The sequence below is a fragment of the Antechinus flavipes genome, chromosome 3, assembly GCF_016432865.1.
Source record: "Antechinus flavipes isolate AdamAnt ecotype Samford, QLD, Australia chromosome 3, AdamAnt_v2, whole genome shotgun sequence".
Taxonomy (NCBI): domain Eukaryota; kingdom Metazoa; phylum Chordata; class Mammalia; order Dasyuromorphia; family Dasyuridae; genus Antechinus; species Antechinus flavipes.
In genome coordinates this window covers 616,165,155-616,187,934 of record NC_067400.1, presented here as the reverse complement: position 1 = coordinate 616,187,934, position 22,780 = coordinate 616,165,155, and the positions used below count along the sequence as shown (strand labels likewise).

General features: G+C 42.8%; 1 protein-coding gene across 1 annotated transcript; it reads left to right on the top strand.

Annotated features, from left to right (window-relative positions):
- Positions 1-668: 668 nt before the first annotated feature.
- Positions 669-22,514, top strand: LOC127556275 (zinc finger protein 260-like). Its single transcript, XM_051989330.1, has 2 exons — positions 669-1,325; positions 16,881-22,514. The coding sequence occupies exons 1-2, from the start codon at positions 1,295-1,297 to the stop codon at positions 18,863-18,865; spliced, it is 2,016 nt and encodes a 671-aa protein (XP_051845290.1). The 5' UTR covers positions 669-1,294; the 3' UTR covers positions 18,866-22,514.
- Positions 22,515-22,780: the final 266 nt, after the last annotated feature.

Here is a 22,780-nt window from a genome sequence, read left to right as displayed (position 1 = left end):
AAGAAAGAAAGAAAGAAAGAAAGAAAGAAAGAAAGAAAGAAAGAAAGAAAGAAAGAAAGAAAGAAAGAAAGAAAGAAAGAAAGAAAATGAAAACAATTGGTTGAACAATCTGAGCAGATAGAGCTGACTCCAGCACACCTTGATTTTCCCCCAGATTGCTGGAGGCTGTCCCTGACATCTCTATCCAATAGACTGATTCATTTTTTTTCTTCCTGATCACACATTTCTCTGATGAAATCTTTTATAGCACTTCCCTTTCTTAACTCCTTGTTTATATATATCATGTTGTCTCTTGCTCACCCCCACATCGAGACCTTAGCTTTTTATTTTTTTCCCCCAGTCCAGGAGAGGAAGACTCTCAGGGTTTGTGGCCAAAACAATTTGTCTCTGGCTAGAAACAACTGCTGTTATTTGCACTCTTTCTCTTGTTGTCTGCTTGCATTTTTGCTTTTCCTCTCGGGCATTTTTTACTTTCTTTCTAAATCCGATTTTTCTTGAGCAACAAGAGAACTGTATAAATATGTCGACATATATTGTATTAGAAAGAAAGAAAGAATGAGAAAGAAAGAAAGAGAAAAAAGAGAGAGAAAGAAAGAGAAAGAAAGAAAGAGAGAGAGAAAAAGAGAGAGAGAGAAAGAAACAGAAAGAAAGAAAGAAACAGAGAGAAAGAAAGAAAGAAAGAAAGAAAGAAAGAAAGAAAGAAAGAAAGAAAGAAAGAAAGAAAGAAAGAAAGAAAGAAAGAAAGAAAGAAAGAAAGGAAAGAAAGAAAGGAAAGAAGGAAGGAAAGAAAGAGTTGCTGTTTCCTCTCACTCTGAGCTAGTGGGGCCCAAACAGTCCCAGGAGAGGCCCGGGCTGGGACCTGTTGCTGGCCGGGGATGAGAGCCGGAGTGATTTCTCTTTTCTTACAGCTCCAATTTCAGAGAAAGGATTCCACCACCACCCCCCCCATCCCCGCCCCCCAATCCCCAGCCCCAACCGTTAGCAACAATCACAGTGGGTTCCCGGGAGGAGAGCCCATTGTAATGGAGGGGACGGGTGGGAATAACAAGAGGGAGTTGAGTAGCCCCCCTCCCACCATTGCAAAAGTCTGTTTTTAGCGGGGGGTGGAGAGGGACAAGAGACAGGGAGGCCCTGCATCGGCTCTCAGCGGGATCCACCTTCCTGAAAGAAGTACCTGAATGGCGGGGGAGGGGCTTACAGTGTCAATGGGCCAGAAGCAATAACGGAGACCTTTTCAGGTTTTCCAGACTGAAGTCCAGGGAAGAGCTGAAGTTGCTGCCCTCTGGGAAACGCCATGGACGGTGCCCGCAGCCCAGGCTCCCGAGGTGAGTAAGCGGAAAGGACGATCCTGTTTTTCCTCCCCTTGGGGTCAGATTTGAAGGAGTTTGGGAAGTGCTTGCAGGCGGGAGCCTGAGTTAGCCGGCCACTTAATCCTTGGGAAATGGAGCCGAGCGATTCCAGAACCAATTGTCTTTTACTTTCGCCTCTGAATAAAACAAGTGTCAGCGCCTCCTCTCAAAGGGAAAGAAGACTGGCCTGTGAGGCGTCTATTTTCTGAGGGTTTCTTCTGCTTTTCTCCCCCCCCCCCCATCCTCATCCATCCTCCCCTCCCCCCAGGCCAGGCCCTACTCCCTTCCTTCTGCGGCACTGAGTCCCCAGTTGTTGTCCTAGCGACCTCCCGCGGCTACGTTTGAAGGAAAGGCGCCTCTCCCCTTCAGGACCTTCCTAAGCCGCGAATCTTCCCGAGTTCTCTCCCATCTCTGCGTCCTCGGGCTCCCTTCTGCCCCGCAAAAAGTGCTGCTCTTCCTTTGCCGTTTGACTTTTCTCCTCGTGACTTGAGAAAGGGATGGTCCGTGAGCTTGGGGATGAGCAGGGCTGGGAGGAGCCGCTTGACCCCTTGGATGATGGTTCCTGCTGGAGAGCTGGGTGGAAGCCGGAGGAAAGGGGTTCCTCCAAACAGGTGGAACCGCAGTGGAAATAATGGCGAAAACCCTTGTCTTGTTGCCTGGGCCTCAGGAACTGGATGGAGCTAGAGCTCCCCCGGGATTGTGCACAAAAGGGATGCTCAGGAGCTAGAGATCCCACCAGAATGCTATTTCGGGTTAGTGTTAGCCATTCTTTTCTTTCTGAGACAACTGGGGTTCAGTGACTTGCCCAGGGTCACACAGCCAGGAAGTGTTGAGTGTCTGAGGTCAGATTTGAACTTAGGTCCTCCTGACTTCAGGGCTGGTGCTCTATCCACTGCGCCACCCAGCTGCCCCATTCTTAACAATTCTTTCCTTAGATTCCATGCTCTTTCTAAGTGCCCTCCAGTGACCCTGGCAGCAGGAGCTCCTTTTGGGCCTCAGTGCTTCTTACAGTGACTCCAGTTAGGGCAGCAGGGGATAAAGGGTAGGTGGGGGTCCCCTTGGAAAGGGAAAGAAAGAGTGCCGACTTCTTGGCTTCTCCCCCTTGCAACCATCATTAGGGCGCCTCTGATCTCTGGAAGCACCAAACTCTGTCACTCCGAAGTAGAAGTTTTGTTTGCATCCTTCCTCCTTCCAGAGCAGAACCAAGCTGACCTCCCCGTACCTGCCTTGCCTTGCCCATGAAGCCCTGGGCCGTGAAGGGGACACCCTGACCCTCGGCCTTCTCAGCTCGGCTTCCCGCCCTCTCCTGAGAGTCTCCCTCACTGCGGCTTTCCCCAGCGCCCGAGGAGACAAGAATGGGGTTCCGCTGGGCTGTTAGAGGGGCGTGGGTTTATGTAGGCTGTGTCCATTTGCCTGGGCCTCCACAGAGCTGAGCTCCCCTCCCAGACTGGGGAGACACCGGACAGATCCCGGCCTGTATCTCCTTCTTTGTCAGGCTCCCACGAAGTCCTGGCTAGAGACAATCAAGTTAAAAGTGCTCTGCGGCGAGGATGGGGGGCCATGATTATTGCCCAGCACTCAGGAGTGACAGTTGATGACAGGAAAGGCACTGAGGGGGTCCCTGAAGACATGTTCATACCTCAGAGTTCCTAACCTCTTGTCCAGCCTGTAGAACCCAGGTGTCCATGCCTCCCTAAAGACAGATGAACTCTGGGTGCTTAACAAAGCATCCTGGAGGCAGCCACGAGTCCCTGCCCATGAGGGGTCTTGGCCTTTTCTCCATCGTACCCGCATCACAAGGTCGAAGAGAACCCAGACACTGGGTCAGCACCAAGTCCTCTGGCTCCCAGGGTCTGGGAGATGCTTGGGGTGGGAGCCTCTGGGCTCCCGAAACTTGGACAGAAAGAACTTAGTACTTGAGAGCTCTAGCATCTCTTAGTGAGCTTTGACTTGTGGGTGGAGGTTTAAGTTCGATTTGGAGTGAAAAGGCAGAAGGGGTCGGTAAACGTAAGGACTAGAGGCCCGGACAGGTGGGAGGGCATTGCTGTGATCTGGGAACCAGGAGCGGGGCTGGGGCGGCGATGATGAGCCATCTCTCTTTAACCCCCTCCCTTTCTCTCTTTCTCTCCTCTGTCTCTTCTCTCCCTCCCTCTTTTTGTCTCTCTGTCTCTGTCATCCCTCTCTCATATGTATAACAGAGGAGGGAAGGAGGCATTGACAGATGGCATCTAAGGGTTTACTTGACTCAGAATGAACCCAGGGCAGCCTCCCTCTGCCTTTGTCAGACGAGACCTCAGGAGGTAACTGAATGGGCAGGAGACCCACGGCTGGTTCTGTGACTGAAACAAGATTTCCCTCTCCAGCCCCAGCGTTGGCTGTAATATTATTCCTTTGCCTCTCTGACTTCCAACTTGAAATGACTTGGAGCTGGAGCTGCCAGTTCCAAGGTTCAGGACCAAGGACAGGGGCGCCCCAGAGCCCGGGGGAGTCAACTCAGAGCACCCTGCCATGTTTATAGGTGGGCACTGCCCACTGCCAGCCAAGAGAGAAGAGCTTCATTTATTGTTCTCTTTTTGTATAGGCCAAGGACTGTTTCCTGCACAATTCCTTCTGAGGTCCCAAATGGGGATTTCTGATTGAACTGGGACTTTCTTAGGGTCGGCATCTTGCGGCCTTAAGGCCCCAGTTACTGGTGTTGTGTCTGCAGACAGGGTGGCAGACTGCTGGCAGCTTGGTTTGTGTTTGTGGTGACTTTGGGGGGATCCCCTTTTGCTTGAGCTTCTGGCTAATCTAGAGTTTTGCTCTGGAGTGGGAGAACTCCAGTTTCTAATTGACTTTCTTGATCCCTGTTCAGCCTGCTGTGGTTTGCAGGGTTTTGCTGGCAAAGGTATATGGGAAATGGATGATCCGCCTCCATTCGGACACCTGTCTTGAACAGAAATCTTGTATGATGTCACATGGGGAGAGGGAGGAGACTTCTGGTCAACAGCAGGTCTCTCGTGCCTGTGGGAAGAGGCCCATGTGCTCTGGGATTTCTGTAGAAATGGGAGTTTTCCTGCTCAGGGAAAGAGCTCTGTTTTCTTTTTAATGTCGTCAGTGAGGAAATAGAGCCCCAGAACCAAGGGGCTCCTTGTGGAGACACGAAGCTGGTGAAGTACCCCAGTCTCCTTTAGAATTGTTGAGTTTTGCTGTAGCCCTTTGTGCCTGGCGGAGCCCAGAGTTGGGGGCAAGGTTGCCAGCTCACCTGAAGTCACTGGATCAGTGTTTCTAGGCAGGTGACAACCCCAGGCAAATATCTCATTGGAATCTGACAACACCCCTGTGAGATAAGTACTGTAGGTGTTTCTGACCCCATTTTAGAGATGAGTAAGCTGAGGCTCAGAGGGATGAAAGAGGCAGACAGGATAGTAAATATGAGAGGCACAAACTGAAAGCAGATCTCCCTGGTTCCTGGAGCTTGGCAAGCCTATTTTAGAGACTTTGAGCCCTTTTATTTCTGCTAGTGAAGAGGAACTCCAGTGGTTAATGATACGTTCTGGGAATTAGAAGGTTCTCCCAAAACTCCATGTTTCACATACATGCTTGATCCTACCTGTGTGTCTCAACATCAGGTCACCCCCTGGTCCTCAGTTTCCTTATGTATGAAATGAAGGAAGTGCCCCAGCTTGTGTATAAGATCCTATTCCCCAGCACAACCTTAGGGGTGGCTTCTGAGGTCCCTTCCAGCTTTGCATCTATGATCAAAGCTGTGTCACCTGGACAAATGTCATCTTTCCTTTAAGCCCATTTCCACATTTGTAAGAAGAGAGACTTGTTCTAGATGACATATGAAAGCATCATTTTTTCCTTCTATAGAACCAGGGCTGGGCGGGCCAAAGAGGGTTGTTGGATGATGAGCCATCTTTCCTTAACTCCCTCCTCTCTCTCTGTCTCTCTCTGTCTCTCTCTCTGTCTCTGTCTGTCTTTGTCTGTCTCTGTCTTTATCTGTCTCTCTGTCTCTGTCTCTGTCTCTCTCTCTCCCTCCCTCCCTCCCCTCTCCCTCTCTCTTTTTATGTCTTTGTCTTTGTCTCTGTTTTTGGCTCTCTCTGTCTCTGTCTCTCTCCTCTCTTCCTCCCTCTCTTTGTGTATCTGTATCTATGTCTATGTCTCTGTCTGTCTCTCTCTCCTCTTTCCTTCCTTCTCTTTGTCTCTATGTCTCTGCCTCTCTCTCTCTCTCTCTCCTCTCTCCCTCCTTCTCTTTGTCTCTCTGTCTCTGTCATCCCTCTCTCATATGTATAACAGAGGAGGGAAGGAGGCATTGACGGATGGCATCTAAGGGTTTACTTGACTCAGAATGAACCCAGGGCAGCCTCCCTCTGCCTTTGTCAGACGAGACCTCAGGAGGTAACTGAATGGGCAGGAGACCCACGGCTGGTTCTGTGACTGAAACAAGATTTCCCTCTCCAGCCCCAGCGTTGGCTGTAATATTATTCCTTTGCCTCTCTGACTTCCAACTTGAAATGACTTGGAGCTGGAGCTGCCAGTTCCAAGGTTCAGGACCAAGGACAGGGGCGCCCCAGAGCCCGGGGAGTCAACTCAGAGCACCCTGCCATGTTTATAGGTGGGCACTGCCCACTGCCAGCCAAGAGAGAAGAGCTTCATTTATTGTTCTCTTTTTGTATAGGCCAAGGACTGTTTCCTGCACAATTCCTTCTGAGGTCCCAAATGGGGATTTCTGATCGAACTGGGACTTTCTTAGGGTCGGCATCTTGCGGCCTTAAGGCCACAGTTACTGGTGTTGTGTCTGCAGACAGGGTGGCAGACTGCTGGCAGCTTGGTTTGTGTTTGTGGTGGCTTTGGGGGGATCCCCTTTTGCTTGAGCTTCTGGCTAATCTAGGGTTTTGCTCTGGAGTGGGAGAACTCCAGTTTCTAATTGACTTTCTTGATCCCTGTTCAGCCTGCTGTGGTTTGCAGGTTTTTGCTGGCAAAGGTATATGGGAAATGGATGATCCGCCTCCATTCGGACACCTGTCTTGAACAGAAATCTTGTATGATGTCACATGGGGAGAGGGAGGAGACTTCTGGTCAACAGCAGGTCTCTCGTGCCTGTGGGAAGAGGCCCATGTGCTCTGGGATTTCTATAGAAATGGGAGTTTTCCTGCTCAGGGAAAGAGCTCTGTTTTCTTTTTAATGTCGTCAGTGAGGAAATAGAGTCCAGAACCAAGGGGCTCCTTGTGGAGACACGAAGTTGGTGAAGTACCCCAGTCTCCTTTAGAATTGTTGAGTTTTGCTGTAGCCCTTTGTGCCTGGCAGAGCCCAGAGTTGGGGGCAAGGTTGCCAGCTCACCTGAAGTCACTGGATCAGTGTTTCTAGGCAGGTGACAACCCCAGGCAAATATCTCATTGGAATCTGACAACACCCCTGTGAGATAAGTACTGTAGGTGTTTCTGACCCCATTTTAGAGATGAGTAAGCTGAGGCTCAGAGGGATGAAAGAGGCAGACAGGATAGTAAATATGAGAGGCACAAACTGAAAGCAGATCTCCCTGGTTCCTGGAGCTTGGCAAGCCTATTTTAGAGACTTTGAGCCCTTTTATTTCTGCTAGTGAAGAGGAACTCCAGTGGTTAATGATACGTTCTGGGAATTAGAAGGTTCTCCCAAAACTCCATGTTTCACATACATGCTTGATCCTACCTGTGTGTCTCAACATCAGGTCACCCCCTGGTCCTCAGTTTCCTTATGTATGAAATGAAGGAAGTGCCCCAGCTTGTGTATAAGATCCTATTCCCCAGCACAGCCTTAGGGGTGGCTTCTGAGGTCCCTTCCAGCTTTGCATCTATGATCAAAGCTGTGTCACCTGGACAAATGTCATCTTTCCTTTAAGCCCATTTCCACATTTGTAAGAAGAGAGACTTGTTCTAGATGACATATGAAAGCATCATTTTTTCCTTCTATAGAACCAGGGCTGGGCGGGCCAAAGAGGGTTGTTGGATGATGAGCCATCTTTCCTTAACTCCCTCCTCTTTCTCTGTCTCTCTCTGTCTCTCTCTCTGTCTCTGTCTGTCTTTGTCTGTCTCTGTCTTTATCTGTCTCTCTGTCTCTGTCTCTGTCTCTCTTTCCTCTCTCCTTCCCTCTCTTTGTCTCTGTCTCTGTCTTTATCTGTCTCTCTGTCTCTGTCTCTGTCTGTTTCTGTCTCTGTCTGTCTCTCTCTCTCTCCTCTCTTCCTCCCTCTCTTTGTGTATCTGTATCTATGTCTATGTCTCTGTCTGTCTGTCTCTCCTCTTTCCTTCCTTCTCTTTGTCTCTATGTCTCTGCCTCTCTCTCTCTCTCTCCTCTTTCCTTCCTTCTCTTTGTTTCTCTGTCTCGTCTCTTTGTCTGTCTCTGTCTCTCTCTCCCCTCTCTCCTTCTCTTTATCTCTTTGTCTCTGTCTATTTTTCTCTTTTTCTCTGTCTTTGTCTGTCTGTTTCTCCCCTCTCTCCCTCCCTCTCTTTGTCTCTGTCTCTGTCTCTGTCTCTCCCCTCTCCCTCCCTCTTTTTATCTCTTTGTCTTTGTCTCTATTTCCCTCTGTCTCTGTCTCTCTCTCCTCTCTCCTTCCCTCTCTTTGTGTATCTGTATCTCTGTCTATGTCTCTGTCTGACTCTGTCTCTCCTCTTTCCTTCCCCTCTGTCTCTATGTCTCACTCTCTCCCTCCCTCTCTCTGTCTTTTTATTTCAAAGTCTGTCTCTCTTTCCCTCTGTCTTTGTCTCTGTCTCCTCTCTCCTTCTTCTCTTTGTCTCTGTCTGTTTCTGTCTCTGTCTCTCCCCTCTCATCCTCCTTCTCTTTGTCTCTGTTTCTCTCTCGCTCTGTCTTTGTCTGTCTCTCCCCTCTCTCCCTCCCTCTCTTTGTCTCTGTCTCTGTCTCTCCCCTCTCCCTCCTCTTTTTATCTCTTTGTCTTTGTCTCTATTTCCCTCTGTCTCTGTCTCTCTCTCCTCTCTCCTTCCCTCTCTTTGTGTATCTGTATCTCTGTCTATGTCTCTGTCTGACTCTGTCTCTCCTCTTTCCTTCCCTCTCTGTCTCTATGTCTCACTCTCTCCCTCCCTCTCTCTGTCTTTTTATTTCAAAGTCTGTCTCTCTTCCCTCTGTCTTTGTCTCTGTCTCCTCTCTCCCTTCTTCTCTTTGTCTCTGTCTGTTTCTGTCTCTGTCTCTCCCCTCTCATCCTCCTTCTCTTTGTCTCTGTTTCTCTCTCGCTCTGTCTTTGTCTGTCTCTCCCCTCTCTCCCTCCCTCTCTTTGTCTCTGTCTCTGTCTCTCCCCTCTCCCTCCCTCTTTTTATCTCTTTGTCTTTGTCTCTATCTCCCTCTATCTCTGTCTCTCTTTCCTCTCTCCTTCCCTCTCTTTGTGTATCTGTATCTCTGTCTATGTTTCTGTCTGACTCTGTCTCTCCTCTTTCCTTCCCTCTCTGTCTCTATGTCTCTCTCTCTCTCCCTCCCTCCCTCTGTCTTTTTGTCTCAAAGTCTGTCTCTCTTTCCCTCTGTCTCTGTCTCTGTCTCCTCTCTCCCTTCTTCTCTTTGTCTCTGTCTGTTTCTTTCTCTGTCTCTCCCCTCTCACCCTCCTTCTCTTTGTCTCTGTTTCTTTCTCGCTCTGTCTTTGTCTGTCTCTCCCCTCTCTCCCTCCCTCTCTTTGTCTCTGTTTCTGTCTCTCTGTCTCTGTCTCTCCCCTCTCCCTCCCTCTTTTTATCTCTTTGTCTTCGTCTCTATCTCCCTCTATCTCTGTCTCTCTTTCTCTCTCCTTCCCTCTCTTTGTGTATCTGTATCTCTGTCTATGTCTCTGTCTGACTCTGTCTCTCCTCTTTCCTTCCTTCTCTTTGTCTCTATGTCTCTCTCTCTCTCCCTCCCTCCCTCTGTCTTTTTGTCTCAAAGTCTGTCTCTCTTTCCCTCTGTCTCTGTCTCTGTCTCCTCTCTCCCTTCTTCTCTTTGTCTCTGTCTGTTTCTGTCTCTGTCTCTCCCCTCTCACCCTCCTTCTCTTTGTCTCTGTTTCTCTCTCGCTGTCCTTGTCTGTCTCTCCCCTCTCTCCTCCCTCTCTTTGTCTCTGTCTCTGTCTCTCCCCTCTCCCTCCCTCTTTTTATCTCTTTGTCTTTGTCTCTATCTCCCTCTATCTCTGTCTCTCTTTCCTCTCTCCTTCCCTCTCTTTGTGTATCTGTATCTCTGTCTATGTCTCTGTCTGACTCTGTCTCTCCTCTTTCCTTCCCTCTCTGTCTCTATGTCTCTCTCTCTCTCCTCCCTCCCTCTGTCTTTTTGTCTCAAAGTCTGTCTCTCTTTCCTCTGTCTCTGTCTCTGTCTCCTCTCTCCCTTCTTCTCTTTGTCTCTGTCTGTTTCTTTCTCTGTCTCTCCCCTCTCACCCTCCTTCTCTTTGTCTCTGTTTTTCTCTCGCTCTGTCTTTGTCTGTCTCTCCCCTCTCTCCTCCCTCTCTTTGTCTCTGTTTCTGTCTCTGTCTCTGTCTCTCCCCTCTCCCTCCCTCTTTTTATCTCTTTGTCTTGTCTCTATCTCCCTCTATCTCTGTCTCTCTTTCCTCTCTCCTTCCCTCTCTTTGTGTATCTGTATCTCTGTCTATGTCTCTGTCTGACTCTGTCTCTCCTCTTTCCTTCCCTCTCTGTCTCTATGTCTCTCTCTCTCCCTCCCTCCCTCTGTCTTTTTGTCTCAAAGTCTGTCTCTCTTTCCCTCTGTCTCTGTCTCTGTCTCCTCTCTCCCTTCTTCTCTTTGTCTCTGTCTGTTTCTGTCTCTGTCTCTCCCCTCTCACCCTCCTTCTCTTTGTCTCTGTTTCTCTCTCGCTGTCCTTGTCTGTCTCTCCCCTCTCTCCCTCCCTCTCTTTGTCTCTGTTTCTGTCTCTCTGGCTCTGTCTCTCCCCTCTCCCTCCCTCTTTTTATCTCTTTGTCTTTGTCTCTATCTCCCTCTATCTCTGTCTCTCTTTCTCTCTCCTTCCCTCTCTTTGTGTATCTGTATCTCTGTCTATGTCTCTGTCTGACTCTGTCTCTCCTCTTTCCTTCCTTCTCTTTGTCTCTGTCTCTGTCTCCTCTCTCCCTCCCTCTGTCTTTTTGTCTCAAAGTCTATCTCTCTTTCCCTCTGTCTCTGTCTCTGTCTCCTCTCTCCCTTCTTCTCTTTGTCTCTCTGTCTGTCTCTCTCTGTCTCTCCCCTTTCACCCTCCTTCTCTTTGTCTCTGTTTTTCTCTTGCTCTGTCTTTGTCTGCCTCTCCCCTTCCCCCCCTCTCTTTTCCTCCCTCTGCCCCCAAATGACAGGCTTAAAACTCAAAGGGTCCTTCAAGGTCATCTTGTCCAGTCTCATTCTGAAGTAAGGAAAGCAAAGCACAGAAGGGGAACATTAATTACCCAGCATCATATAGATGTTCTCTCACATGCTCCAGCCTCCTTCCCCCAAATTCCCTCATTTCAGTCTGTGCCAAAGGACGGACTAAGTTGTTCATTCTCTATCTACCTTGTTGTTCATGAGAACAAACCCTCAGACCTGAAATAGAATTAGAAAAAACATGTTGTTATTTGGCAGAAGAAGGTAAGGCTGAAAAGCACTGTATTTCCCTCTTATTTGGCTCTGGGAAGTTTACATTACGGACGATTTTGACAAGTATATTGTCCACATCACACGGACCTGGTTCGACAATCGTTCTCAGAGATAATTAGTAAAACAAGCTAGATTGAGATGTCTGTGAGTAAACATTCAACAAAATTTGGACAAATCCAAAATAAAAGGCACCCAAAGCACAAGTGTGGGAGAGTGGCCCCCCAGCCAAGGCTCGGGAGGGGAGACCAGAACAAGGATGCTTTGGGCGGATCCGGGGCCCGGGGCTGCCAGGATTCCTTGTGGCCATTTCTGGTGTTCCTGGTAAGTTGCTGGGGTCAGGATGACATTCTGGGGGTAATCTGTGGCTTGAACAAAATCATAATTTTCCCCTGAATGGTTGAATAAGGCATTTTCCACGTCGGGCGCCCTTGCCATTGCTCTTGGCTTTTATTCTCCTGGAAGGAGGCTGCTGCCCTGATGGGCACCCGCTGAGGTGGGAGGAAAGGGTTCGGAGCAGGGAGGCTGGAGTCTTATTTGTGGCAGGAGGCCTCCAGGGCCGGTGAGAGGGAGAGCTGGATGGGGGATTCAGAGTCGAGCTCCGCCATCTTGGCAACTGCCAAATCATCAGGGCCTCCACTGGAAGAGGTAACTCAGGGCCTTGGGTTGGCAGCTAGGGGTGTCAGAGTGCACAGAGCACTCAGCCTGCAGGCAGGAGGACTCAAGGTCCCGAGTTCAAATTTGACCACAGACACTTCCTAACTGGGTGACCCCAGGCAGGTCTCTTAACCCCATTTGCCTCGATTTTCTCATCCGTCAGATGAGCTGGAGAAGGAAATGGCCAAGTAACTGGGCAGAAAAACCCAGATGGGGCCACAAAGAATTGGACATGACTAAACAATAACAAGACTCCAGCTCCCTCTTAATTTCCCTTTAAATCATCTTAAACCATCACAACAATAACAAAAACTCTCGTGGACTACTGGGGGGTATGTTCTTTTTTTTTTTTTTTTGCAGTAATATTTTATTTTTCCAAATACATGCAAAGATAGTTTTCAACATTAATTTCTTTAAGATTTTGTGTTCCAAACTTTTTCTCGATTCCGATCTTCCCTCCCCCATCCCCAGGACAGCAAGCAATCAAAAACAGATTAAACTTGCACAATCCTTCTAAACAGATTTCCTTATTTGTCATGTGTAAGAAAAACCAGAACAAAAGCAAGAAACCACAAGAAAGAAAAAGCAAACAAACAAAAAAGGTGAAAATACCATGCTCTGGTCCAGATCTAGTCTCCATACTTCCCTCTCCGAATGCAAATGTCACTTTCCATTCAAAGACTATTGGAACTGGCCTGAATCATCTCACTGTTGGAAAGAGCCACATCCATCAGAATCGATCTTCACATAATCTTGCTGCCGTGTACATGATCTCCTGGTTCTGCTCACTTCACTCAGCATCAGTTCCTGTCAGTCTTTCCAGCCCTCTCTGAAATCATTCTGCTGGTCATTTCTTAAAGAACAATAATATTTCATAACATTCATATCCCATAACTTATTCAGCCATTCTTCAATTGATGGGCTTCCATTCTGTTTCCAGTTGCCACTACAGAAAGGGCTGCCACAAACATTTTTGCACATGTGGGTCCCTTTCCCTTCTTTATGATTTTCTTGGGATACAGACCTGTTGGATCAAAAGGTATGTACAGTTTTATAGGTTTTTTGAGCATCGTTTCAAATTGCTCTCTAGAATGGTTGGATCAGTTCACAACTCTACTAACAATGCATTAATGTCCCAGTTTTCCCACATCTCCTCCAATGTCTATTATCTGGTGGGTATGTTCTAATGAAACTGCTGAGAAATATCTAAACAGAATAGATTTACCCCATGGTAGCTAGATGATACAATGGACAAAGTACTGACCCTGAAGTCAGGAGGACCTGAGTTCAAATCCAATCTCTGACATTTAACACTTACTAGTTATGTGACCCTGGGCAAGTCACTTAACCCCAAATGCCTCAGCAAAAAAAAAAAAAAAGAATAGATTAACCCACATCTACACCCCCAGATCAGGGGGTCTATCCATCTTAGGGGCCACTTTCTGGGTATCTATGGACCTCAAGTGGACAACAGATTTCCTCTGTACCCAAATGTCTGAGGAGGAGCTGGGACTGGGAATAGGCAGAGGTTTGATTCAGAAACAGTTAGATGCCGTGGGTAAGGCTGAAGTCCAAGGGGAAAATCTGATGGAGAATTCCAAGAGTCTAGACTCTGACGATGGTAACTTTCAGTCCAAATTTTGTTTCTGTGATTGATTTCTCTGCACTGGTACTGATAGAGCTCCCTGAGGGCAGGAGCCCAAGCCGATGCTTCCAACTCAGGGCTCTGAACACTGTAGCTACTCAATCCTGCCCATGCAATGGACAGTGGATTCTAAGCATAGACGCTGAATAAAAGCTGGATGGTCCAGAGTCTCCACTCACAGGCAGCCAGAAATTGGTCGTGCTCACTAGAAATTGGTCTCCGAGAGGTCGCAGAGGTCCCTGCCTTCAGAAGGGCTTCTTCTCAAGTCTCTTTTCCATCCCAAAGGCTCTCACCTAGACTAAAATCTGGTAGCTTCGGTGGGCACTAGATTCCCATCTCCTGTGTAGATCCTTCCTTTAGAATTAACCTCTAATTAAGGATATTTCTATATCTGGTTTTTAATTGGACTTTCTGACGTTTTGTTCCATAGCTAAAACAAAAAATGCTTCAATTTCTATGACTATATTTCTCTCTGGATTTTCTTCTTCAGCTTAAAAAAAGTCTCTGGCCATGTTTCTACTTAAAATTCCTTCTGTTCACTTCTGTCATAAAAGAATACTTCTGTATGTCCAATAGCATTTCTATCTGGACTTTTTTCGGTTCCCATCGCTCCCTAAAATAATACTTCAGTTTCTATGACTGTATTTCTCTCTTGACTTCTTTTAGTTCCTTTCCATACTGAAAAAATTGCCTCTATTTTGATGGCTGTCTTTTTCTCTGGACCATTCTCTTCTATACTAAAAAGAATATTCTAATTTCTATGCTGGCGTTTCTTTCTGGACTTCTTTCTGTTCTGTACTTTAAAAAATGTTTCACTGACTCATTCTTCTTTCTTTAGTTGTCTTGTTTGACTTTTTTTCTCCATCTTTTTTTTCTGAGGCAATTGGGGTTAAGTGACTTGCCCAGGATCACACAGCTAAGATTTGACCTTAGATCCTCCTGACTTCAGGGTTGGTGCTCTATCCACTGCACCTAAATGCTCCTTTTTCTCCATCTTGAACAAAAGCAAACACGATATGCTCAATGAATTTGCATATGTCACAATGCAGGGAGTATATAGTTTTAGAAAGAAACATATTAGGTCATTTGGTAGAGAAGAAGATGCTGGAAAGATTGTGGTTCCTTCTCATCTTGGTTCTGGGAGGTTTACACGTGTAGGATTTAAATCAGGGTATTGACATGAGGCAGTGAAGAGGGCAGCTTGAAAGCAAGGTTATCAGTGAGAGAAATGATTATTAATGACCAACGATCTAGGGAAATTCAACTTCCCCCCTTTATCTAATAGAACCCTCATTTCAAATCTCAGTCTCTGAAGGTTGGGCTAACTTTTCCCCTTGTGACCTCACCTAATCATACAAGAAATTCCATTCAATCAAGCTTAGGTGAAGATAGAAACTTTTGTCTAGATCGCTCAAGGCTGGGGGTAGTTTGGATAGATAGATAATCTCTGCTCAAGAGACATTTGATGTCACTGTGGGCCCCTTATTGGAGTGAGCCCAGTCAGAGTTGTTTGCCATCCTCAGGAATACTACTCTCCCAAAAGAGCCTGCTGCCATGATTGTCTTTGGTCTAAGAGAGACAGCCAAATAACCATTATTTTATTAAAATGCTAGCATTAATGAGTAAATTACCCAGAAGTTATATCTCTCAATTTTTAAAAATGTCACATTAGTAAATAGAAACATTCCAAAAAATTTTAGTAAAACCAAAACATAAGCTCTGATGAACCCAAAATAAAACCTGGTTAGGTGAAACCAAAATATAAATATTTTGGGGTGAATACAGGATCTGTGAGAATCTAAAATTGTTTGTCACCACCTCCTGCATTCCCAGAGTGTTACTGAGGTCAGGGGGATAATCTGTGTTCAGACAATCTCTTTCTAGTCACATAAAGTTAAATTTAAACAGTAAAATAATAGGTTTTCCAAACAATATATTAAAGCATAGTTCATTGATCATAGAGTTGTTAATATCATCTTATAAAGGAATTAATACATTTGGCAAAACTGAGAAGCTCCATAAACATATCAGATGTTATTTCTTTTCCTGTGATTAATTAGTACCAATGGTCAACTTCCAAGAAGTAGACTGAGAATTTACCTTTTGGAATATACTCAAATATATATGGATGCATATGCACACATATTAATGTGTATGTGTGTATAGCCATAGGTAGTTGTACCTGCATACATTCATACATATGGCTATCTATATCTACATGTATATATATGATATGATATATCTGCATCTATATATTACTTTATATTTCATGTAGAAGTCTATCATGCCAGAATAAATTTTTTAAAAAATCTAATATCATTTTACATCAAAAGAATTTTAGCTGACTAAAAGCCATAGAAACTGACATGGTCTATCCCCCACATCTCATGCCCTCAGATATACCATTCACTCAAGAATATTTGTGGTAACATTTATCTTAAGCAAAAACAAAATATCATGTTAAAATACAATTTTGTGTTAACATTCTCAAATAAGACTCAGTACTCTGTTCTGCCTGTGATGAACAAATAGAGTCTTTTCTTTTTCATTTTAAAAAGAATAAGAAAATACAAAATAAGAAAAGAAAAAGAAATTGCCACATGCATGGCAGAACATGTAAATGTAAATGTAATATAAAGGTAAAACAAACTTCTATTTAAAGAAAGCTTAAATAATAAATACTACACATTATGCTCAGCACTGTATCTTTTCTTTTTTTCCTTGAAAGTTTTCTTTTGTTTTCTGCTATGCACTTTTTAATTTTATTCTTTTCCCTCCTTTCTTCCACCCCCCAAGAAGGCTACATTTAAGTGCACACACACACACATATATATGCACAGATATCTTTAATCATACAAATATACATTCATATGTATCTACCCAAGGACAAATACATTTTTAAAGCATTTAGTAAGTGTTGATTGTATGCCAGAATTGGGATTAATAGTACTCTACCTGGAGAATAAATATATAAACAAAGAACATTCCTATAAAGGGAATCTACATACAAAAAGATTGCTGAAATCTTGGGGGAGGAGGAGTAACCATTATCAAAGTATGGAGAAGAAGTACACAGAGTGTCTACATTTGAAGCGATCATTGCTGGTGTGGGTGCTTCTTAAATTGGGAAGGAACTTGCCAGGTAGAAAAGATAAGGCTCATAATGGTAGGAGCACACTGCTACTGTGAAAAGACCACTGGAGCAGAAGTTGAGAATTCTTAGGACTCTTGAACTGAGTTTGTTTTGAAGTGTCCAATGCCCTTGAGTATTTTGGATCTTTACCTTCTGACAAACAATTATGCCCTTCTGAATGGAAAAAAAGACAGTGATTCTGGATGGATCATGTAATGGTCCATAGAGAGAATAGCTCATACAAAGATTTTTTTTAAAAAATAGAAGATATGGTCTTTGTTCAAAGATTGAATTCTACTTTTATCCTATTTCCTTAAAAAAAAGACATATGTTCTTGGTCTTTTAATACTTTCAAACAGAGAAAAGTCTGAAAGCATTGTTAGACTAGGAAAGATATTATTTCTCCATAGTTCTAGAGACATCAAAAAGAAATTTTCAAAAAATTGTTCTCCAGGTGCTATTTTACAGTTGTATCACTTCATTCCTAGTTTCCATTCTTAAAGCTCAGAAAAATTGTAGTTTATTTCAGATTTATATCAGACGTTTGTACTTTTTAATTACTGTTTTTCAGATTTGGAGTCCAATGTCAAGATCAAAAATGAGCCAGAGGAAGAATCTTTCCAAAGAGTGAAGATTGAAAGACTCAGCAGTGTTGATGACTGCTCCTCTCTTTGTAAGGAATGGGGTGAAAGTGAGAGCCAGGTAACAAGTGAGGAACTAAAACAGGAGGGTGATGTGAGAAAAATGACCAACCCCCAGAAAATTCAAAACAGAGACAGATATAATAAATATAAGGAAGGTCGGAAAAACTCCCCTCCACATTCAAACATTATGGAACATCAGAAAGCCCATGCTCATGAGAAGACTTATAAATGTAATTATTGTGGGCAAACATTCAGTCACAAGTCAAGACTTACCCGACATCAGAGAATTCATGTTAGGAAAAAGTGCTATAAAAATAATGACTGTGAAAAAACCTTGAGTCAGCCCTTAACCCATGCTTCCCATGAGACGACTAATCCCGAAGAGAAATCATATAAGTGTGATACATGTGGCAGATCCTGTCCCAAAAACTCCATTCTCATTAGGCACCAGAGAATTCATACTGGAGAGAAGCCTTATAAATGCAAGGACTGTGGGAAAGCCTTCAGTGAAGTGTCCAAACTTAATGTACATCGGAGGATTCATACTGGAGAGAAGCCTTATGAATGCAATGATTGTGGAAAAGCCTTCAACAGAACATCATCTCTTGTTAGGCATCAGAAAATTCATACTGGAGAGAAGCCTTATAAATGTGATAAGTGTGAAAAAGCCTTTACAGAGAGCTCAAATCTTATTCTGCATCAGATGGTTCATACTGGAGAAAAGCCTTTTACATGTAATCAATGTGGGGAAGCCTACACTAAAAACTCAAATCTCATGAGGCACCAGAAAATTCATACTGGAGAGAAGCCTTATAAATGTGAGGAGTGTGGAAAAGCCTTCAGTGAGATGTCAAAACTTACAACACATCAGAAAATTCATAGTGGAGAGAAACCTTATGTATGTAATAAATGTGGGAAAGCCTTCACTGGAAATTCGAATCTTTCCAAACACCAGAAAATTCATACTGGAGAGAAGCCTTACAAATGTGCCGAGTGTGGGAAAGCCTTCACCCAGAGCTCAGTGCTTTACAGGCATATGTTGATTCACACTGGAGAGAAGCCCTATAAATGTAATGAGTGTGGGAAAGCCTTCACTCAGTACTCAACCCTTTTCAAACATGAGAGGATTCATACTGGAGAAAAGCCTTATAAATGTAATGAATGCGGGAAAGCCTACACTCGAAACTCAACCCTTTTCGCTCACCAGAGAATTCACACTGGAGTGAAGCCTTATAAATGTGAGGAGTGTGGGAAATCCTTCATTGAGAGCTCAACTCTTCTTGGACATCAGACGAGTCATACTGGGGAGAAGCCTTATACATGTAATGAATGTGGACTATCTTTCACTAAAAACTCAGTTCTCATTAGGCACCAGAAAATTCATTCTGGAGAGAAGCCTTATAAATGTGAAGAGTGTGGGAAAGCCTTCAATGAGATGTCAAAACTTAAAATGCACCAAAAGATCCATAGTGAAGAGAAACCTCATAAATGTAATAAATGTGGGAAAGCCTTCACTGAGAACTCACGCCTTCGGAAACATCTGCGAATTCACACTGGAGAGAAGCCTTATAAATGTAAGGAGTGTGGGAAAGCCTTTAGCCAGAGCTCAATGCTTATTAGACATATGATGACTCACACAGGAGAGAAGCCTTATCAGTGTGCTGAGTGTGGGAAATCTTTTACTCAAAAGTCAAGTCTTTTCATCCACCGGAGAATTCATACTGGAGAGAATCCTTATAAGTGTAATGAATGTGGGAAAGCTTTCCGTAGAACCTCAACACTTAAAAAACACCGGAGAACACATACTGAAGACAAGCTTTATAAAAGTAAAGAGAGAGCCAAGATGACCGATGAGAGGCAACCAGCCAAACGGAAGTCTTCCAACATTCCCCTCAAAAAAACTTTAAAATGACACCTCCAGTCAAATTTTAAAGCAGCAGAGCTGCCAGGCTGAGACATTTTTCCAACCTAAGACAATTTAGGAGATCAGTTCTTTTTTCCAAGGTGATGTGATCAGGGAAAGGTGTGGTCACTTCTCTCTATATCCAGAAAAGGCTATTGATCCCCTGCTAGTGCTTTTCTTAGCCTTAGAACTGTGATCCTATATCCTGCTCTCTTGCAGCCACAAGGACAGATGTTCCTTGGAAGTTCTTATAGAACTTTCTCCCCACTCCCCAAACTAGCTCTGAAAACAGCAGCATGAGGAAACCTAAAGCTTGGAACAGTGCCTCCCTACCACCAGTGAGCCCAAATTAAATATAAAGTTCAAAGTCAAGATAGAGGCTGGAAAAATAAGTAAACAACAACAAAAGAACTTGGCCATGAAAAGCTACTAAGTGGCCAAGACACAAAATAAGATGCAGACAATGTGAACATAGCTACAAAAGCCTCAAAAAAAAAAGCTAATTGGACCCAAACCCAGCAAGAATTTCTAGAAGAGTTTTTAAAAATAGAGATAAGAGGAAAAATTGGGAAAGGAACTGAAAGTGATGCAAAAAATGAAGAGAGAAATAGTAAAAGAGGCATCAAAAATACGGAAGAAAATAACACCTTAAAAAACAGTATTAGCATAATGGCAAAAGGGTACAAAAATTTACTGAAGAAAAGAACTCTTTAAAAAGCAAAATAGGCCAAATGGAAAAGGAAGTACAATAATTCACTGAATTGAAATGGAAAGAATCCACTGATCACCTCCTGAAAGAGATCCCAAAATGAAAACTCCTGGGATATTGTAGTCAAATACCAGAGCTCTTAGATCAAAAAGAAAATATTGTAAGCATCCAGAAAAAAGCAATTCAAGTTCAATGGCACCATAGTCAGGGTCACAGAAGATTTAGTAACTTCCACAGTAAAGAAGCAAAGGACTTGGAGCATGAGGGCAAAGGAGCTACCATTACAACCAAGAGTAACTTATTCAGCAAAACTGACTATAATCTTTCTGGGGGGAAATGAATATTTAATAAAATAGAGGGTTTTCAGGAAATCTTGATAAAAGTCTGGAGCTAAATAGAAAAATCTGAAATTCAAACATAAGACTCAATGAAAACATAAAAAGGTAAACATGAAAGAGAAATATTAAGATACAATATAGTTATGCTATTTACATTCCTAAACAGGAAAGTGATACATGTAATTTCCAATAACTTTATCATTATTGTGGCTGTTAGAAACAGTTTATTTAAATAGACATGGATGTGAGTCAATGTTGGGATGATCTGAAAAAAAAGGAAGGAGTAAGAAAGAGGGATGCACTGGGAGACGGGGAAGAGAGAAGTAGAATGAAGAAAATTATTTCATATAATAATGGCATGCATGGGAAAGTTTTTACAGTGGAGGGGGAACTTGCTGGGGGGAACAATGCTTGAACCTCACTCATCAGAATCACTTTAAAGAAGGAACAATACACACATACACACATTCAGTTAGATATATAAATCTATCTGATCTAACAGGGAAATAGGAAGGGAAGGAAATAAAAGAAGAGGAAGGGAGTAGGGATAATAAAAAGCACAGATTAAGGCAGCAGTCAGAATTAAAAAAAAGGTTTTTGAGCAGTAACAAGATGAAGAGAAAGAACAAAGAGAAGAAAATAGGATGGAAGGAAATGCATAGTAATCAGAATGGTTACTCACACCCTTAAATCAGAAGCAAATAATAAAATGTATTAGAAACCAGAATCCCACAATATATTGTTTACAAAAGGCACACTTGAAATAGACATACCCAGAGTTAAAAATTAGGAGATAGAGCAGAATCCATTATGCTTCTTCAGTTAAAGTTTAAACAACGGGAGTGAAGCAGGATTAGTAATCACTATCTCATAGTGATAAAACAAAAGCAAAAGTAAATCTAATAAAAAGAGATATTGGAAACTACATTTTGCCAAAAGGTACCATAGACAATGAAATAATATATAAAGCAAATTTCTGTAACTAAGCTCTATTTTCTCAGATATATAGGGAACGGAGTCAAATTTGTAAAAATAAGAGCTATTCTCTAATTGATAAATGATCAAAGGATATGAACAGGGAGTTTCCAGGAAAAGAAACAAAGCTATAATAATCATATGAAAAAATGCTCTAACTCACTATTGATTGGAGAAATGCAACATGGCCCTAAGGTATCACTTTACACTTCTTTAAAAAGTCATGCTAGAAGGGATGAGAGAAAATATTTACATTAATGAATTGTTAGTGGAGTTGTGAACTGGTTCTGCCATTCTAGAGAACAATTTTGAACCAAGCCTAAAAGACTAACAAAACTATCCTTTGACTCAGCAATACCATTACTAGGTCTAGAATCCAAAGAGATGAAAGAAAAATCTATATGTAGAAAAATATCTATAGTAGGGTTTTGTTTTGTTTTGTTTTGTTTTGGTAAAGAACTGGAGATTGAGGAGATACCCATTAATTGGGGAATGGCCAAACAAGTTGTGGCGTATGATTGTGAAAGAGTACTATTGTGTTGTAAGAGATGACAAGTAGGCAAATTCCAGAAAAATCTGGAAAGACCTACATGAACAAACACAAAGTGAAATGAGAAGACTCAGCAGAGCAATAATGTAATGATAATCAACTGAGAAAGACTTAGCTGTTTTGATCAATACAATGATCCAAGAAAATTATAAAGCACCCATGATGAAAAATGCTGTCTCCATAGAAAGAACCACTGAACTCTAAAGGCAAACTGAAGTATAATTTCCTCACTTTATTTTTCTTGTGTTTTTGTTGTTCAATATGGTTAATTTGGAAATGTTTTGCATAATTTCACATATATGTATATCAAAATGCTTTTCTTTTCAGTGTGGAGGAAAGGAGCAGTTGAGGAGAGAATATGAACTCAGAATTAAAAGATAATAAATATTAAAATAACCAAAAATGTCACAAATGTGGAGTACTATTCAGACTCCAATTTAGTATGATCTGACATCAGAAAACATATAGTAGAGTGAAGTCTTATAAAAGTCATGAATGAAGAATAGATTTTATGACAGTTACTATTGCCCTCACACGAGAGAAAATGTGATGGAGAGAATATAGAAATGTAAAAGATATAACAAGAATCTACTAAACATTTAGGCTTTATTGCAAAAGATCCTATCAGTATGATGAAAAATCTTCATTCTGAACCCAACCTTTAAATATATTGCACTATTCATACTGGTGAGATAAAAACTTTATAATTAATGTGGTAAGGTTTTCTTATAAACATGAGAGAATTATCCTCAAAAATAGCCTTTTTTAAAGTAATTGGCTTGTGATGAAGAGAGCCATCTACATTCAGAGAGAGGACTGTGGAAACTGAGTGTGGATCACAACAGTTTTTTCACTCTTTTTGTTGTTTGCTTATATTTTTATTTTCTTTCTCATTTTATCCTTTTTGATTTGAGTTTTCTTGTGCATCAAGACAACTGTATAAATATGTATGCATATATTGGATTTAACATATATTTTTACCATGTTTAAGATATATTATTTGCCATGTAGGGGAGGGGATGGGGGAAGAGGGAAAATTAGAACACAAGGTTTGGCAAGGGTTAATGTTGAAAAATTATCCATGCATATGTTTTGAAAATAAAAAAAATTAATAAAAATTTAAAAAAAACAATAAGTAATCAGTTTGGGAAAGCTTTCTGTGACAGATAAAATGGTATATAATATTAGAAATTGAATAATGAAAAAGCTTTTGTTGTTTATAATAGCCTATTATGGGGCTATCCTTAGTATGCAAATTATAAGAGAAGATTGTCCAATTGTAGTTATCCAAACATTTTATTTGGAGATGCTTTGACCCTTTAGAGATCTGACAAAAATTTGGTAATTATTGA

Coding starts and splice junctions, on each gene's coding strand:
- LOC127556275 (XM_051989330.1), top strand. CDS start 1,295: ATGGACGGTGCCCGCAGCCCAGGCTCCCGAG. Junction 1,326..16,880: donor CCGCAGCCCAGGCTCCCGAG/GTGAGTAAGCGG, acceptor ACTGTTTTTCAG/ATTTGGAGTCCAATGTCAAG.